Source organism: Amia ocellicauda, chromosome 4 (assembly GCF_036373705.1).
Source record: "Amia ocellicauda isolate fAmiCal2 chromosome 4, fAmiCal2.hap1, whole genome shotgun sequence".
NCBI classification, from domain to species: Eukaryota; Metazoa; Chordata; class Actinopteri; order Amiiformes; family Amiidae; genus Amia; species Amia ocellicauda.
In genome coordinates, this window is record NC_089853.1 from 16,187,322 (window position 1) to 16,206,974 (window position 19,653).

Genomic DNA, 19,653 nt, shown 5'->3' on the forward strand with positions numbered 1-19,653 from the left:
CACCTGCCAGTGGGTGGGATATATTAGGCAGCAAGTGAACATTTTGTCCTCAAAGATGATGTGTTAGAAGCAGGAAAAATGGGCAAGCGTAAGGATCTGAGCGACTTTGACAAGGGCCAAATTGTGATGGCTAGACGACTGGGTCAGAGCATCTCCAAAACTGCAGCTCTTGTGGGGTGTTCCCGGTCTGCAGTGGTCAGTATCTATCAAAAGTGGTCCAAGGAAGGAAAAGCGGTGAACCAGTGACAGGGTCATGGGCGGCCAAGGCTCATTGATGCATGTGGGAAGTGAAGGCTGGCCTGTGTGGTCCGATCCAACAGACGAGCTACTGTAGCTCAAATTGCTGAAAAAGTTCATGCTGGTTCTGATATAAAGGTGTCAGAACACACAGTGCATCACAGTTTGTTGCGTATGGGGCTGCGTAGCCGCAGACCAGTCAGGGTGCCCATGCTGACCCCTGTCCACTGCCGAAAGCACCTACAATGGGCACGTGAGCATCAGAACTGGACCACGGAGCAATGGAAGAAGGTGGCCTGGTCTGATGAATCACGAGTTCAAGGTGTTGACTTGGCCTCCAACTTCCACAGATCTCAATCCCATCGAGCATCTGTGGGATGTGCTGGACAAACAAGTCAGGTCCATGGAGGCCCCACCTCGCAACTTACAGGACTTAAAGGATCTGCTGCTAACGTCTTGGTGCCAGATACCACAGCACACTTACAGAGGTCTAGTGGAGTCCATGCCTCGATGGGTCGGGGCTGTTTTGGCCGCAAAAGGGGGACCTACACAATATTAGGCAGGTGGTCATGATGTTATGGCTGATCGGTGCATATATATAGCCCAACAGTTAGGCGAGTTGGTTATTTAGTTTAAATTGATGCCGTACCCTGATGCTCACACCTTTAGCACAGAAACCATTTCAGTTTCAAGTCAGATTGTACACCTCTTCTGTGACTCAAGAGTGATTCTATCCCTCTGAGCTGAGATTGGGAACAGGAAGTCGCCCACATAAGGCCCTCAAACTTTCCCTTTTCAGCTGAATGGTTTAGGGGTAAAAAGAATGACACCCACACATTCCAAAGCTGCTCACCAATAGCACAGTTGCTGGTACATGAAATTAGTCAGGTTTAACAGGAAGACATAAACAGGAGACCTGTCATTCTTACAAGGTTCAGAAAACAATACCCTTCCATTTCATCAGCATAAGTGCAGTTAAACACCTTGACTACATTTAACACCAAAGGCTCTATGGGAATCCGTTACTTTGAATTCTCCACCCACTGAAATCCTCCAGTCTCTAAATTCAGAGTCCACAAAGGCACATTGGAAATGGCTTTCAGACCATAAACCATAACTTTATACCTTTCTTTTTCTTGCAGGGATATTTTATTTGCCTTAATTGCAGTATTACAATAATACTGCAACAAGAACCCATAACTGCTCATACCTCTCCGATTCATTTACTGCCAAGGAAGTGGGGGCAAGGAAAAGCAGCTGGAATAGAAGCTGCCGCTGAGTTTACAGTGCCAGGATAACTTACCCTTCGAAAAGGTGAAAAATGAGCTTAAGTGTAAAGGCAAACACTTCAAGGAGACAGATTAATCTGTCTGGAAATGTGTGCATCACTCAGAGTACTTTTTTTTTTTCTTAAACAGGATCTTCAGACAAAAACAAACTGATCAGAATAGCATGTTGGGATTTGTTCCACAGATTACACATTTTCAAACAGGAAACAAACATCTTCATTACAATGAACAGAAAGGGTTTTAATGAATCACTAATGTGCCTTTCAATGCTGAGGACAGTGCCGTTCCACACACATTAATTCCCAGTTTTTTGGGGTGTTTTGTAATTGTTTTTTGTTTTAGTTAAAAAATAAAAGTTTTTACCAGACAGTAATTCTTAAAATATTCCAGCTTTTGACATCATCATGGTAGGAAGGGCAAAAGATAAACAAAGGCATTTGTGTGTGAAAGTATGCACCTGTTTTGTTTCTGCATTGTCTCAGCTACATTCTCAATTTTGGTTTGACAACTTTAATGAGCTTACAGACACTGTTACAGTCCCTCAGAAAATATCCAGGGCTGTAGGCTTCACTTTTTGTGCACAGGCAACCACAATAAGTCCTTCGATTTGTTAACATACAGTATGAAGAACCAAAAAAAAAAAAAAGAACCCACAGACAGAACAAAGGAGCTTTTTCTACAAGAGTGCACCATCACAAAAGACAGTAAAGGTACTTTATTACATTAACTGCTAGGCTAAGCCCTGTGTTGAAACTACAAATTTGAAACAAGCAAATGTTATATTCTCACAATACAAGTCTCCAGAAGGCATTCTGTACTTTATTTTATAATACATACCTAGACACTGGAATTTAATGATTTAACAGCACAGAAAACAGATCCCATGTACTCCCGTTTCAAACAGCCTAGGGCTTCCTCAGCAGCACGATTACACAAATACCCAGAAGCAAAAACTTGCGAACTTAAAACAGTCCATAAACAAACCAGAAACGACTGAACCGCCACCTGAAGTAGATTTGTGATGATCCAGTTATGATAGCAAGTGGGGGAATCTTTTTCATATTCATACAATAGCGATACAGTAACTATACACCTGGGATGGATTGTTTATTTCCATTAGCTTTTAAAGGTATTGAAAGCATATGTGGAAAGTGAAATTTACTTAATTTTAATAAAGGGTTATGGGTGAAGTGAAGACGGCGTAAATAGGATATTTTCGCGGACGTACTGTAAAAATTAAACACCAACAGCTGCAACGACTTTAAAAGCAACAAGGCTTAAGAATACGAACTGTAACTTGAGACAAACATATGAAATAACCCCACAAAAACTGCGATTTCTATAGATGGGAAATATATTACATGTCGTTTTTCAAGAGCTCTCAATTTGATCAAAGCTTATCAAATGTCCTTGATTTAGGATCACACACGTTCCGAAAATGTGTACTGTAATAAGAGGAAGGTGTAAAGATAAAATGCAAAATTAAGGTGAAAGAAAAGAAACTGATTATGTGTCTACATTGCCAGGTCACACACTGCCACATCTTTCCAAAACCTCCAAACGCAAGTGTCCATGTTCCGTGACGCGCGGCTGTACAGCAATCATGGCCAAGTCAAAGCATGATCTTCTAATTTTTAAAAACATCAATAAATACACAAAAACATAAAAAGCAAACTCAAAGTCCTTTTCTCGTACCTCAACACTTTCCCCACAGCTTGAAGGACCATTTTGCAGCTTAATCCGCTTTTGGGACTCCTCTGAGAGTGCAGAGCTGTACTGTCTCCCGAATGCGCACAGTGATCTCCGACCATGGTGGCGAGAGCCGAGCAGAAAGCCTCCCCGCTGCCGGAGCCCAGTTTCACTATCAAATCGGCCTTTCTTTGCTAACTGGTGAAGCCAGATTCTTTCTGCAGTTTTTCCTCCCCCAAACTTGCAGCCTATCAACAGAAGGGACGGGCGGAGCTACTTGTGAACAACATGTAAAAAAGGAAAGCTTTCCCTCCTTGCTGCAAACCTGTCCAAGTTGAGGCCCGCACACTAATGCATTTTTAAACATTTGCTAATAATCGGATGTTTTCTATTGTCCCAGACAACACTCGACCCTAACGCCAAACAAAAAAACACCACCGCATGGCTTTCTTTCGCATCGATGGCATTTATTTCACCGCTTTCTCTTTCAAATCTGATCAGGAACAGGCGCAATATGTTGACTTCCAATTACTAAATGAACCGCAGCATGTTCTGATTGAGGAAATTCAAACTCAAAAGTCATGAGCACATCACACAACAATAGTACAGGGAATTGCATCACTTTCTTGAGAGATTTATCTTCTGGTTGGAATTTGATTCAAAAGCTGTAAAAATAAATAAAGCCAGTTTCATGCGACTTTCACTACTTGAAAGTATGGTTGCAAACTGCTGCATAATTAAAAACTGCGCACAGTGCCCGATCAGGCGTAGAAATGTGTTTGTATCACTATCTCATAAACTATATTTTAATAAAGCTATTAATACAGACTTATATAGTGCAGGCTAGTTAAAAACCAATGGTACTTGGCGTAATTTGATGTGAACTACCGTGGCTGGTGTGTGGAGAGTGCGCTTGGACACTGGCGCACTGGTGCCAGATCTGCGATGCCCCAGACAGACTCATTATCTGTGTCCTCAGCTGTTGGAGATAACGAAAAGCCCACCGTGGCAGACCACCGGGGAAATGACACTGATGGATGTCCGTCTGCTCCAGTGAATGGGCTCGCTGATAGTCTATTTCCCAATGCCTTAACCTCGGGGATTTCTCCTGTAATGTTGTGATGGTGCGCGTTTGTCAAGATCTGTTTGGAGCACCCAAGGGGTTTTCACTTTTTCGTGTTTGCACTCCTGCCACTGCATTTACAAAGACCACTACGAATTAAAACAAATAATGAAACCGGTGTTTATAGTCAAATAAAGGGTGCAGAAAGATCGGCGTCAAGAAAACACTATTCTATATAACTCAGTTTAAGCCCTGTGTGCCCACTGAATTAATCAATTAAATATTATAAAAGCACACCATGCAGAAGGCCTCTAAATAAGCAAACCACCACAAACAAGAAAAAAACGTTACAACCAATATATCATCTATTTTAAAAGAAACGTGTACACATCGGGACTATTAAATCCACAAATCACAAAACGTAGAATATCAGAAGCACCAGATAATTAAGCCAGAATTCTTAGTATAACAAATTTCAATACACAAAACACCAAAAAAAAAGGATAATAGTTTTAGTCTATTGTAAAGGGGCAGGAGCTGTGTTGTGGTCTAGAATGGCTGAACAGGTGCTTCTTATGGAATTGTCTCCCTAATGCAGCTAGAGCACCCCAGAGTTATAAAAGTGGGTACAACTGGGCCAGAATGAATTTCTAGGGGATTAAGGGGCTAGAGCTGTATTAGCAACTAGTTTGTTCCTCCCTATACAACTAGATGGGCCATTTCCTGCTCAAATAAAACAGAAAATAACCTGAAGGTCTACTGAGAACCTGGTTGGTGGCCACTGTGTACTTCTTTAAAGGTGATCTGTGCAGAACAATTAAAGCACATTATAGTTAAGCTTATTTTCTAATGCAAGTGAACTGGCCAGTCACAAAAAATGGATTACCAATATCCCAAACGGTTGCTTCCAAGGCAACTGACATAGCTCCCCCTCCCGGGAACCTGATTACCTGAAGTACCGGTTGCAAAGACCTTGCATCCTCGCAAACACCATTCAAGTGAGAAAAACATATCTTGAGCTAGTGTCCACATTCCCATTGTACGTTTTTGAACTAACCTCCTTTCTCTTGCTGAACTCAAAATGTTTTGTTTCAAGCTGGCTTAGGAACTGTTAACAAGTTTGAAATTCCCTAAGCTCCCCCACTACCTTATTTTAGTATAGTGGGATGTTGCCATATTTCATTTATTAATTATTGGCCCCAAGGTCCAAATTCCACACAAGGATCTGCAAGTGAAAATGTGAAAGTTGTTGTAAACATACAATTTGTTAAGTGACTTTCTATTAATTGTATGGGCTACTATTTGAAAATGTTATTTTTGTCTTCTGCTTAGGTGTCAGATGAAGTGTTAACATTGCTTTGTGAGCTCGATAGTCAAGCCATAGCTTGCCTTTTCCAGGTAAGTGCCATTCCATGATGACACAAGAGCCAATCCACAACATGGGCCCTCAAGGTAAAAATTGTTAACTGATGTATTCCAGTTTCAGAGAAGTGAACAAATCATTAATTAAATCACTCCACCTCTTCCTAATACAGGTGTGCAAGAGCTTACCCAGTTTGATGCCAAAGAGTTTAAATTATATGTACGTAAGCATAACTTTTTATTTTTCATAAGTCAAATAGTTCTTAGTTAATTTGTACCAGTTTCTGATAGTAAGTGGTTTTACATTTATCACCTCTGCTTTTTGTATAAAAATAAAACGTTAAGTATACCCTTTAAAACATTACAAAAAATGCATAAGAAAAGCAATTAAAAATCAAAAGCAACAATATGCAAAATCCAGCAATATGTAGACCATTAAGCTACCTTTATTAAAAACAAATTGTGAACTCAAAGGCACCACCATAAAATGTCCTTATGAGCTCTGCTTAGCACTGATGTACCTTATTTGACCTGCACATAACCCCACACCCTATATGTTAAGAAACATGAAGGTTTTATAAGCATCTGTCCTGAAGCCAGTTTAGTTGCATGTGCCGTACTTGAAGCCGTACGGTGTTGCTGAGAGAGATACTACAGACGTAAGAAATACCACAGGAGGATGATGGTATTCCCTTCAACAAAGGCCAGCTAATTTGCTTCAGAACAGCCTCTTTGAAACAGGGCTTGTGAGCCAGGTCTGACGTCCTTTGAGGAGCTGTACTCAACAGGCTCATTCCCCCGCACCAGAGCACAGGCCCCTGCTCCCCTCTCAGCCTGCCTGCCAGCCTGGAGCCGTGTCGCTCTGAGCGGCAGCAAACGGAGAAAGACAATTGGCTCAGGGTCCTCATGCCATCTTGCTCCAGCTGACTGCCTCATTTGGATGTGGAAAGGGGGTGGGACGGTGGGTGGTGGGGGCTGGCCTACTTGCTCTTCCTGATTGGCTGCTAAGATGCAGATGACAGTAAATGGGGGGAGCTGCTGATCTGTTTTCAAAGCTCCTTTTAAACTGTGGTAACCGGTCTCAGAGGGGCAGGGCAGGGCAGGGCATAAGAAAAAGGGACTATGTTACAGCACAGTCAGTCAAAAGCTCTTAAAGGGATGACTGTTTGGCACTGCTCAGTTTCTGATGTCTTTGAACTCCATCACTGGTCTTAACAAAGATGACTTCACCGATTTCACGGACTCACTTGACACATATTAAAATTAAGAGGGGATTTAACTTAATATAGTTGAGGCACGCCATCCTGATCTGTTTCGGGTTAATGAAATCCTGCCTGTAAGAGAACCGAAGACCCCAGGGTTTAGTCCAGAGCTGGTGATTCTTGCAAGGGTCAGAATGAGAGGAATTAATTTTAGTTTTGTTTCACAGTCTCAAACAGAAATGGTGTTCACTGCAGATGAAGATGGAAAATGAATAGGCCGATTTGGTCCAATATTTAGCATTGCAAATTCTTGAACTTGATCAAATGCAATTGTATGTATATTTTGGTAGGTAAGTTATACAATTGCTTCAACTGATTTTCCCCTGTACGTTAAAAGCTGGTATTTTCCAGGGAGCATGAAATGCATAGCAAAATTGGTGCTATATTCTACATTTGTTAATTTGAGAGATCTCAAAGTATGTGTAAATGCAGTGAAAAGCTGACAGTATCCCAGGCATGGACACACACTACTCAAGAATAGTCCTGTGATGCCTTTGGTAAATGCACGTGAAAGTTACACAGCGTTAAAGTAGCTGAAGCTTCCACAACAGACACCTTTAAAAAAATGCTGAAGGGCAGTTTACTCTTTAAAGGAGGAGAGGGGGGTGGAGGGGTGTGATGTCTTTTAAAACATAAAAGCATTCATTCCAGGTCACTCTGTACACTCACACATCAGAAGAGTCGTGTCAGTGTTCGTCTGTGGGTGAAGTCACCACATGCTTTTTCATTCCAGACGTGGCTTAATGTGAAATGAGTCTAGGTTAGCCACCTGGTTCTCTTAAACGGTCTGAGTGGCTTTCACACGTGATCCATGTACCTAACGCTATGTCTGAATGATGGATATTCAGCTCCTTCAGAATTTCTTAACTTGCAAGAAAAAAATTATTTACAATAAACATATGGCATGTGCTACATAATCTTTGTGATCTGACCATAAAAAGCATAATGTGTTCAAGATTCAAGATTCAAGTTTGCAACTCAGATTACTTGCCACCCCCATTATGTTTTGAAGAGGGGGAACGCTTAGATCAACAAGTGCATGCAAGAGGATAATAAACTACACTAATTCAAAAGTATATCATGCCTTCACTCAAACTAACCAGTATGTTCTGGGAACTGCAAAATCTTTTATTTTTGCACTCACATTTAAATTTGCTTCTGCCATAGAGCCACAGCAAGAGACACTGACTGAATTTATGACAAAGTACAGAGCAAAGATATAATTTAATACCAAGATTGCCTCAAAGGACAGAATGGCCTTTGTTTTTTCTACATGATTTCCTTTTTTTAATTATTTTTTGACATACATTCAAACGTACAAAAGTTTAGGAGAAGGAAAAATGTAGGATATTAAATTTCAGCAACAAATTATCTACAGAAACCGTCTGATAAGGGAGATAAAAATCTGCTTGTCTCAAAAACTCCCAGACATGAAAGTTGGCTGGAAGCTACTGGTTTCCAAAAGAAAGACACTACTGATGGAAAAAAGATGCCCGGAAAACTTCCTTAAACAGCCCTGATGCGGATGACTTGTGACTCCTCTGTGACGATAGGAATAATTATACTTATTTATTGCAGCATTCCAGGCCCACACAAAAAATGGAAACATATAACAATCTTGAACTGCTTTGTTTTAGATTAACTAATTTATTAAGGCGAAGGGACAAAAAGAAAAAAAACTGACACAATGAGAGCCCGGTGACTGAACAAATTCAAGATTTTATTCATTGACTACTGAGGCCATATGGCTACCGTTGCTTCAAGGAATTCATGTGCTCCTCTCAAAAACAAAACAAACAAACAAAAAAAATGTATCATAAAGGAACAATTAAATAAGACTGACTCTAGCTGGGAACAAGTCTTTACAAGCACAGTTCAGCTGGGTTTGTTATTTCGAGACTATGTACAGGGTAGCTTAATGGATTGCTTGTGAAAGTTGTTGGTTTTCAGGCTTTAGTACACGGAGAATCTAAAATGCCAAATTTTTTCAATGACTCGCATTGTGGTCAAATGTCCTTAGATGACAGAGTGAGCCGACATGTGCTTCAGGGCCCGCTGCCTTCAGGTTTGCGATGGATGTTGTTGTGTGTTGTGAAAGTGACATTTCAGCCAATTAAAAATAAATGAATATATATATATCTCCAAAAATCTGAGACCATATGCTATAAACTATTGTAAAACCCAAGACCTTTGTTTTCAACCACCAGGTACAGTATAATTAAGCACAGCAGGCAGCAAAGTGACCTGCTTCAGTAACGCACCACTGAGCATCTGTCCTACCCCAGCACGCACCCCTGAGTTAATTCCCCTATTTCTCCATGTGTGGCAGATTGTCCCCAAGCTAGCTCTAACTATGCATTGTTCAGTCAATATAGACCACTGTTAGGCCTATATGATATTGTCTGCACATTTATTGGGCACTTTGGACCTGGGACTCTGGTAGTGAATTCTAAGACTAGAGCACATCCCTTATTGACTCACAGTGTGTGTGTATAAAAGTTTGTTATGACTTCATTGCAAAAATTACTCATGTGAAACGATATAGAAATCTGGCCTCCTGAATCACATCACACTCCCCAACAGATAAACAACTGTGTTACTGAACATTGAATAGCAGTATTACAGAGCTTGTTTCCCTCCCTTGAAGGATATGAAAAATCTTAAGGTCAAAGCTCTCCGGAAATGACAACCTATCTCCCTGCCCCAGCTCAGACAGGACTTTGCACAGCCTGCAGAGGATTGCATCAGGGATTAGGACCCCAGGGACCAAGCTATTGTCATTGAAGGAGCCTTCCATTGTCAAGAGTTGGAGGTGTGAGGGGTTATACGGTTGGACAATATGCTTGAACAGCAAGACTGCACCCGTGGTTAAGCCCAACACTAGGTAAACAGTGGGCAAGCTGCTTTGTTGTGGAGTATCTCCGAATAGCAGATCAGGGGCCAGGAATGGAAGCTGCAAGAACACCAGGGGCTCCTTTCAGATAGATACCCCCAAACTGTCTTTTTTTTTGTTTTGTTTTTTTTCAACCTGCATTTTGTAGACAATCAAAATTTGGGGATTTTAAGAACTCAGATGCAATCTTGTAATTTGCGTTTTACCTGTAACTTCAGAAACTGCCTTACTAGCTTTGTATTAGCACATCACTGCCACACTAGCTTTGTATGCAGTGTAGGCTATGTAGGCATATTTCACTTTGTTTTATGAGATTTTAAATTCTGCCAATGTTGTCTTTTGAGGGCTACTTATTGTTGTAGTTACTTGGCTTGTCTAGTGGTTTCCCCACTTCATAAGTGGATCTCAAAATATTCTAGAAATGTCTGCTTGAAACGAGTTCCCAGCATTCTATAACAATTATTCTACTAAACTTGAAAGAACAGAAATTACCTTAAATGTAGCGTATGCCTCTAAGTCTCAAAAGCATTTCTTACTGCTTGCTTCCATTAATTACCCTCCACTGGAACAACTTAGGGGCCACTTCATTTAACCTTGCTATAGCAAAAAACACTAGGGTACAAAACCATGAAGAACGGGCTGTTCAGTTTTCTCAACTTGCATTCCTATGCAATTAGACTGTAGCCTGTGTGGTTATTTAAGCAGGTTATTGTAAACAGACTGTACTGCCCTGTTTGTTTTTCAACTGTCAGCCCTATGCATCTTTACAGGGTATAGGAAGGAGACTTCTGCGAGGAACTTTACACGGTCTTCCTGTAAGCAGGCTGGAGATAAGGACTCTCACCATTCTGAATTCCTATTCAGACGTGCAAGCCAAGACAAGCTCCTGACACACCAGAGTCTGAATATTGTTAATCGCAAATAAATCAAGGCAGCCCAGTTTTGCAACAGGTCTCAAATGTTGGAGTTAATTTGCATGGGATGCAAAGGAGAGCAGCCGTCTAAATTTAGTATTTAAGCCCCATTCGTCTGTTTAAATGCTTCAGTACAGTACATGGAGGTGCCAAACTAGGGAGGGGGCTGTAAGCGTATTCTCTATATATGGAACAAAGACGGGTTGGAATCCTGCTCAAACTTCCTCAAGGTGTTTTTATATGGCAGAAATGCTTGCAGTATCTTGATGCACCACAGCTACCCACAATGCTAACACATGTGTAACCATGATAATAATAATAATAATAATAATAATAATAGAAAGCTATAAAATGGCAAACAGACATGCTCAACAATAAGGGGATTAAAAACAAAAACAAGCACCTTGAAAAACAAAGACAGAAAAAAAAACAAGGACAACCCAAGGCAATTGTATTTAAGTTAACCAGGCATAAATGGTTGATAGCAACAAGGGCACAGGATCAGATCTGATGGGGGATAAAACAGTATATAAAACAATCTTTGTTGGTGAAGTTTTCATTTCAGGCCCTCAAGGTAGAATATCTAGGAGGAGGTTTAAACAAGAGCTGTCTGGACATGCAGGCAGAGCCCTAGGCCACACTCACACAATCCCAGCATTCCTGCGGCAGGGCGCGGTGCTACAGGGGGGTGAGTGGGAGCTTGAACTTACTGAAGGAAAGAGGAAGATAACCTCTGCATGGGCTTCTTAGCAGAAGCACACTGGCAAGACTCGGGGGAGGCAAGGGAGAGAACGTGATCTCATTCAGTTTGGCATTTCACCTTGCAAACCCTCCAGTGGGGTTCAAACACACTGAAATGTCTTGATGTTGGTGGTTGCCTATTTCAATTTGACATGTAACCATGTATTATTGTCAGGGGAAGCCTCACACTGCAAGAACATGGGGAAAACACAGAAAACTCACCAGAGAAAAAATAAACCCACTCCAAGCATTAGAGGCAACATTAGCCAAAGGTAACACTCACCTCTGTAAGTGGCCAAATCACACCATTATAAATCTCTTCCAGACTGAATGATGTAATAATGGTATCTGCTTTCTAAGCAGTTAACACCTGCCCCCCTCTCCCCTTTGGGCCAAGCCAAGGCGAGCCAGACTGCTTAAATCATGCAGGAGTGAAAAATTGAGAGGTGGGAGGGTGCAGGGGGGCTGGTCTGGGTTTGGAATGTGGTGCAAAGAACCAAAAAATCAAGCCCAGTTTGGTGCAGTAATAGCAGGACTCAGAAATGTGAGAGAAGGTGAAAGAAATTAAGTCCTTGCAGGCACGGACATTTTCCTTTCGGGAGGGGGGATGGGATGCTTTCTTGAGAAATGAACAGAAGAAAAGAACATACACTAACAGCACAGTGCTACAGAAGAGCAGGGCCTGTTTTTGTTGTTCTTGGTCTCCTGAGTCCTTGCTGCAGACTCCCAAGGGACGGCAGTGTTGATGTACCCAAAGTAAGACTGAGGCTGCAGGCCTGCTTCAGAGCCTGTATTGCTGGTGCTTTGCAGTTCAGCAGGTAAACAGAGCAGCCGGGGCTATTAATGTCACTGTACTCCTCCTGCCATCGAAAAGATCCGACTATTCATTTGACACCAGCAACCATTATCAGCAAGAAATTACACAGACACTGCCAATTGTTCTAGAAACTTTTAAAATCTTGTCTGAGTTTGATGGTGCTGTATAAGAGAAGATGGTTAAGACCGAGCTACAGAACAAAGTGGGTTTAGGCTAGATGGTATCAGTCAACATTAAGGAAGATATATATGGGATGTATTTCTAAGATACACAGATTGTAAAGGTTAATTTCGACTAAGAGAGGATATCTGATTAAAAACAGGAGTTATCACCTCCAGACTGATTGTGAAAGGCAGGTTGTGCACTGAAGAAAAAAAAAAAAAGGTTAATGCGTTGTCCGTAAAAAGTACAAGGCACAGTCCTGTCTGTTACCACTCTGCTGCAAGTCTTTCCGTCCCTCTATTAGATTATCGAACACCTCTTCCACATGATAAACCCCATACCGTCTGTCTCCATACATTTCTGTGAATCAGAGAGTGAAATGAGTCACGGCTCTCGATTGTTCTAAAGTGGCTTGATGTTTCGGTGCAGTACAGCTTCTTCAGACCCCTGCTCTCTGAATGAGCAACACGCCAGCATTCACTCCAATCCGGCACTCTGAAACAGAGACTTTAAACCTCGAGATGAATGGCGATGCAGAACTGTTGATGAACTGAATTGGCCCAAGCTCTGCGGACACAGTGACACTGGGCTTTTACAGTCTGTGATGGAGGCAGGCAGGCAGGCCATAGAGCCAGCTGGGCTTATAAATTGATTTGGCACTCAAATGAAGAGACTCTGCATATCAGAGCACAGAAGCTTTGCATAACAAAACCAAAACATCAAGGCGATCTTCAGAAAAAAAAAAAAAGGGGAACCTCCGGACTGACAAGCATGAGCCATAGACCTCCAGGAAGGCTTATAGACAAAGCTGACTCCCTTTGAAATTCAACAGGAGGGCTGCCTCAACATCCAGGCATAGCTTCCGCGTGCTCACAGTGGACCCCTCAGTTACCTAAAGGCCTAAACCTAAGGGATGATTCTTTGATATCCATCAAATTGTACGAATGTTAATATCATTGTATCATTGTTGTATAAACAAAAGAGTCATTCAGAGGAATAATAGCAGGTGTTGAAATAAAAAAATAAAAAAACATTTATATTTATTTAAAAGATCAATTTAGGTATCAAGACAGATTAAAATAATAATAATAATAAGTTCTATTATTTCCATGAAGCACGTGCAACACTGACTAGCAGCACCACCAACCGGTAAGGAATGATACCAAAACACCTGAGACCAGACCACCCCTTCAGGGCATGTATGCATTACCTTCCTGCCAAATCCTATGTAATTAGATGCTATTGACCATACGATCAGTAAGAAGATCTTTTGTTTGAACTACTGTGTGTAAAGGTGTAAAGAGAAAGCTTTACAATGTTTTACAGTGCTGGCCTTTGTTACTTTCATACAGAGCTTCAAGTTACAAAGCACAGTTTCCTTTTTTTTTTTTCTGTCGACGTGAACACGAAGCAAATGGAATATTCCAAACCTGTTTCTTCAGAGTGCTGATCATGTTAATTTGCATTTTGGCCTGTCTCATGATTATGAGCAAAGACAGCTGTAAATCGGTGGGGTCTGTAAAATAGCTTCAGAAGCTGATATCAATAGTGTTGCTACATCCCCCCACCAAAAGAATCCAGGACCGGCAGTCGTTGTAGTTGTCATCAAGGCTTGTGAGCAAACAGTCTAAATGCAAAGTGCCATAAGACAGTCAAATATTTTCTACGCAAACGGAACAATAATTTACCAATGCTGCTTTCAGACCAATGCAATGGCACTGCTGTTTGATACACTGTTCAGCAATGCCAGATCTATGTGAACAACCCCTCAACTGGCAAGAGCTGAAAAAGAGGAACAACTGCTTATTTGAAGTGTTTTTTTTCTCTTTTTCTTTTTTAAGACCACATCTATTTTTGACACAGGCAACAGGTGGGCTTCCAAGTAGTAAGACCCCCTACCCTCCCCAGCCCTTGTCTTTCTGGATTAACTCAGATTACTGAGCTGCAGGGCACATTAGGAGTGCTGTGAATATAATTAGGAAGGTGTGCGTTCAGGAGGATTGGGTTGGTGGGGGTGACAGAGGTGCAAAGTGTTCTCCAGAGCAGCCAGGGAGAGAAAAAGAGGGACTTTGTGTGGAGTGGGCAGGGCTGCCACTGGCACCGGCCGGTCTATGTACACAGGAAGTGAGGTCAGCACTTTCTGAGAGTGGCTGGGCGGCCTGGCAGGCAGAGAACAGAGGGGGCTTTTCATGGCCGTTCCAGGTAGAAAAACAAACCCATGTGGCTATGATGTCAGAGCAGGCCATTGGTGCAGGGCAGAAGAGGCCTGCTTTTAGACGGCAGCGTCCATCTCCCCTCCGGCTCGCAATAAAGCCCGAAGGCCAACCACCACACCCCCGACCCGGCACACAAAGCCCTGCTCTGTTCTCCAGCAGCCTCACAGCCTCGTTACTTTCTTTAATAAACCTGTCTGGAGTGGGTCCTGGTGCCTGGGTCTAATGGGGACTGGAATGTGTGACGCACAAGACCTACATGGTGACATCATCTGTATGCCTGCGCAGGCTAATCAATTGGCCATCAGGGATTTAGTTTAGTTTCACAGCAGTGAAAAGCAACACTTGCGGGGGTTCAAAGAACACGGTTCATTTGCCTATTTTGCTGGACTATGCCTTATCGACATGGAAATAAATGCACTCACTCTATAGGCTCTGTAGCCTTTCCTTAGAGGATTAAATGTAAATAACTCGTCCACTTTTTAAAAGACAGTTCTTGTGAACTTCCAACAGTTGCCAAAATCTGGGGACAAACGTCTTCATATGTTAAGTTTTTATTCCTCTCTGTGAGGCTGAGAAACTCAGAACTGCACAGGATTTTATTTGTCCATTAATCTTTCTGCAACTGACATGATAGTCAATACCCTGAGCAAGGCCTCACCAAATCAGGTTTTCTTGCGTTTCCTGTATTGGGGTACAGTTTTAAAATATAGTTAAAATCTCTTGATGATCCTATTCTTAACTTTTCTTTCATTGGTACCCTAGACCTCTGTCTCAACACTCACTGTCTTTAATTTAATCTCCTGACCCTGAACCCCCCTCTGTGTATGCAGTGATTGTGTCCCACAGCCTAACAAGCTGCAACACAGCCACCACAGATCCGGCTACAAATGAGTTTCCTGGAAACGTATCGTTCATCTTCTTCAGTGCTGGTGGGGCACTGCAATACACCTGCATGAGCGGGGGGGCAGAAGGAGAGTGCTCGGGGAAGGGTTGCATCTGAGCAGAGTGAGGCTTTCAGGCCACATTAAGGCTATAAACCCAAGCAAAAGTATGTCAAGTCCTTTGCACTTGAAAGGGAGACTGGGTAAGGTAAGACTCTTGTTCATCAGTTTAAGCTGTTGGGTGCAAACAATTTGACACATTTATAGCTAAGTGGTAACTCATTAAATGGAAGTTAGATACCGTTCAATCACCACAGACTAAACATATATATATATATATGTGTATATATATATGTGTATATATATATATATGTGTATATATATATGTGTATATATATATATATGTATATATATATATATATGTGTATATATATATATATATATATATTCCCTTCTGAAGTAAAACTGGAAGGATGAAGAGGATGATTCAGGATCTTATTTGAGACAATACAAAGGATGTCGTGTTTTCTGGCGAGAGGGATTCCGAGCTGAAACAACAGTAAGGACACCCTGTCAGCATCTCCCTTCAAAAAGACAGGCTGGCTGGAATGAACACAGAAAACAAACTGGGCCATAACTGCATGACTCACTGTTGGCTGAAGCTGCTTCACTTGGCAGTAAGACTTTTCTAATAGATGAAGATGATCAGAACCAAGCTTTGCTTCTGTTTTAGTAATAAATCTAGACTGACATCCAACACCCCTCCACAGAGTTAAAAGCTCTCTGGTTTATCTAGAAGACCCATCATTAACAATCTCATTGACTGCCAATTGTTTTTATGACTAAAAGAGACAGGATTAAAAACAATTATAATAATATTACAAATTTTCCTGGGAGGTGGGTAATAAAAAAATTAAACAAAAGCATGTTTTCATTAGAACTCAAAACTGCAGAGCTCTGTAGAAACAACAGTCAAAGGGTGCAGGAAGAATATTTTTGAATTGGAATTTAGAAATTAGTGTAAATTATGTTTAACAGTACTTACTAGCCAAAAGCACACTAGACAAAGCTTTTACCAGATCATGAATAATAAAATACATAAATACATCAATAAAAGGTCTCAGGACAGCTTTTGTAAATGAAAAGCACTAGACTGTGGCTCTTCTCCCCCAGTCACTTGCAATACTTTAACTAACAGCCATCTGCTGTAATAGGAACTCACACAATATTTCTTGCACCTATTATATTACAGCACCTGTCAAAGCTCAGTACCATTTATCTGCCTTTTCTGTAACCAACACCGAAAGGAGGCACATATCACAGCAATCATTGTCCTAACTCGCAAAAAGGGGCAGGAATACCAAAATTGTTCTTTATTTCACTAAGTCTCTCCAGCTGTTAACGAGTCACTCAGAGGGAAAGATAAACAGTGGCGTTGACAGCTTTCTTGTGCTGAAGAATGCCCCTGCTGAGAGACAACGCAGCATACAGGCTATTTTAAATGTAAGTCAAGTGTTTGCATTTTTGCTACAAAGTAGATGCTTAATTATTTTTCTTCACCTTATTTAATTTTTGGGTTGTCTGTTGGCTTCAGAAGCTGTTTGGCCTAAAATGGGAAAGGGGGAGTTTCTCACTTTTTTTGAAAAACTTTGAATTTGCCTTAAATAATATTCACACCCATAGTGAAGAAAATCAACATGAGCAAGAAAATAGCATTCAAATTGATCATTGATAAAACACCATTTTCTAACTAACATTATTGTGCCCTTTCAATTTAACCCTGTCTTATAAAACAATGTGTATGTTAAGTATAGCAAAGAACAACTCTTTGCTGTACTTCACATAAACATTATTTTATTCATTTATGTATCATGGATTATCAGTTTATATTATCAGTTTAGTTTACTGACCAGCTTAAAATGCATCTTACCATATAAAAGTGGATAACAGACAATTATTTGGATCATATAATGACATTAAAGCCTGACTTGCATTCTGCCTAAAAGACACATCCACTAGTACTGAATTTGTACACCAAGAAAAGGACACATGAAAAGAGCTGTACATTTTCTTACTCAAACAAAAGCAAACCTGAAGCTGCCAGAGCAGAGGAGCGCTGTGCGTTACCTGGTGAAGAGGGTCATCAGTAACGTGCGTGGTGGGTCGGGGGAAGAGGATGTTTTTGGCTGGTCTGCGGTGGGTTTATCAGTTTCCTCCATCCTACACTAAAGCCACATCACGATCTTCTAGACACATGGGAAATGGCGATCCTTTGACTCCAGCCACAGTGAACTGGAGAAGGGTGTCCACCCAGACAATATCCTATATATTCCGCCCCTGGCAAGTAAAATACTAATAGAGTTTTTTTTATTTTGTGTGTGTGCGTGTGTGTGTGCGTGTGTGTGTGTGTGTGTGCGCGTGCATGTGTCAAGTACACAACAATCTGCAGCTCCTGATAAGGGGAGAGGAGGAGCAGAGAACTAGTGATTAGGCGGCTTAGACCTAGTTTGCCTGCTAACTTTGCAGAGCTGTGAAGAATGACAGTTAAGGGACTTTCTGCGGGGTGTCAAGCTTAAGCCGTCTTTGCAGAAGCTATAGGTAACTTGTGGATTTTGGGAATTGGGAATATGCCTAGCAGTCTGTTTCCATAACAACTCATCTGTGGTCTTCTAGAGAATCATATAGAGTCTCCCCTTCCTAGCACTGGGAACTAGCGGACAGCCCTGGTTATGCATACTCAAAATACTCATACTCAGTACTTTATATATATATATATATATATATATATACACACAGACGTGCTCGTGTTGGTACCCCTCCACAAAAAATGAAGAATGCTCAATTTCCTCTGAAATAACTTGAAACTGACAAAAGTAATTGGCATCCACCATTGTTTATTCCATATTTAATAGAAATCAGACTTTGCTTTTGATTTTGTTTTTCAACATATTATAAATAATAAAACAAATGAAAATGGCATGGACAAACATTAGCACTAATTAATCTCTTTTCACAGCTTCTTTGCTTTATTCTATGACATTCCAAAGGCATGCAAGTATACATGATGCAATAGCTTTTAATTGTATCACTTGTCAGGAGGAATGAAGCATTATTTCAATGAGCTGTAAGGGTACCAACAAATTTGAGCACGTGTGTGTGTGTGTGTAATATATATATATATATATATATATATATATATATATATAATCTTAAGTTAATTACTAACATTAATTAATTACTAACGTTCGTTAAGTTAATTTTATTTGTCTTGGTTTCTGAGCAGATACTAAAGATACAATTGATGTGGAATAGGTTGCATAGCTTGGCACAACCAATAAGGAGAGAGAGATGGGGGCCCATTTAGTTTAATGCAGCTAAATATTTAATTCTCATTTATCACACACACACACCTAGGCCATCAAAACAGACCTGTGTATAATACACAGGGAAGATCTGGAATAGTTACCATATCTGTGAATTAATATATAATAAGTATTGCTATTTTTAAGTCAGTGTCAAGCACTACTACACTCATGAATACCAAGAGAGGACACTTCACATCTTAAACATAGAGACGATTCTTTCCCACTAATATTGCACACAGACTGTCAATCTGGTGTCAGGAGATCCCCTTTCAGTGACACTAACCTCAATAATGAGAATCCTTGAACAAAACAAAGTGGGCACCAAGGTGACACAGGAAATTCAATAAGAAAAAAAAGATGATTTGTAAGACTTTCCTGCTGTAGTTCATGGTGTTTTTTTAAATGTCTTCGTCACCTTGAAACCGGTAATGTAGCCTAAGGCCTCACATAAAGAACACAAGAAAGCCCTTCTAACTCGGCCTTCGAAAACTCCTCGTGAAGACAGTAAGCTTTTGTAAGCCTGGGAGAAGAGAAGAAATAACAGCCATTAAAATAAATAAAAACAGTTATCAGGAACAAGAGTGATAATATCTTTGCCATTTTCCAAGTGAGGAAAGGAAAAAAAAAGGAAAATACCAAACTCCCACACGTCACGGAACTCAATAACCTATTCATGTATTTATTTTAAACAGGCCCACCTACTACACTCCAATGGTCTGACAATAGCTGTGGAGTGCTGGGGTTAGTAGGCAGGATTTATAA

The 19,653-nt window shown here is 40.9% G+C and overlaps 1 protein-coding gene across 6 annotated transcripts in view; it reads right to left on the reverse strand.

Moving 5' to 3' along the window:
- The window catches only part of mob2a (MOB kinase activator 2a), a 102,780-nt gene that overhangs the window by 20,462 nt on the left and 62,665 nt on the right, over window positions 1-19,653 (reverse strand). The window contains exon 1 of one of the 6 annotated variants that reach the window (XM_066701105.1): window positions 17,654-17,810. The exons of 4 other annotated variants lie outside the window; for them this stretch is intronic. In XM_066701105.1, the coding sequence (XP_066557202.1) occupies window positions 17,654-17,745 (92 nt within the window). In that variant the 5' untranslated portion in view covers window positions 17,746-17,810. Of the gene's footprint in view, window positions 1-3,221; window positions 3,406-17,653; window positions 17,811-19,653 lie in introns of those variants that run through there. One more of the 6 variants, XM_066701104.1, reaches the window with a different exon arrangement.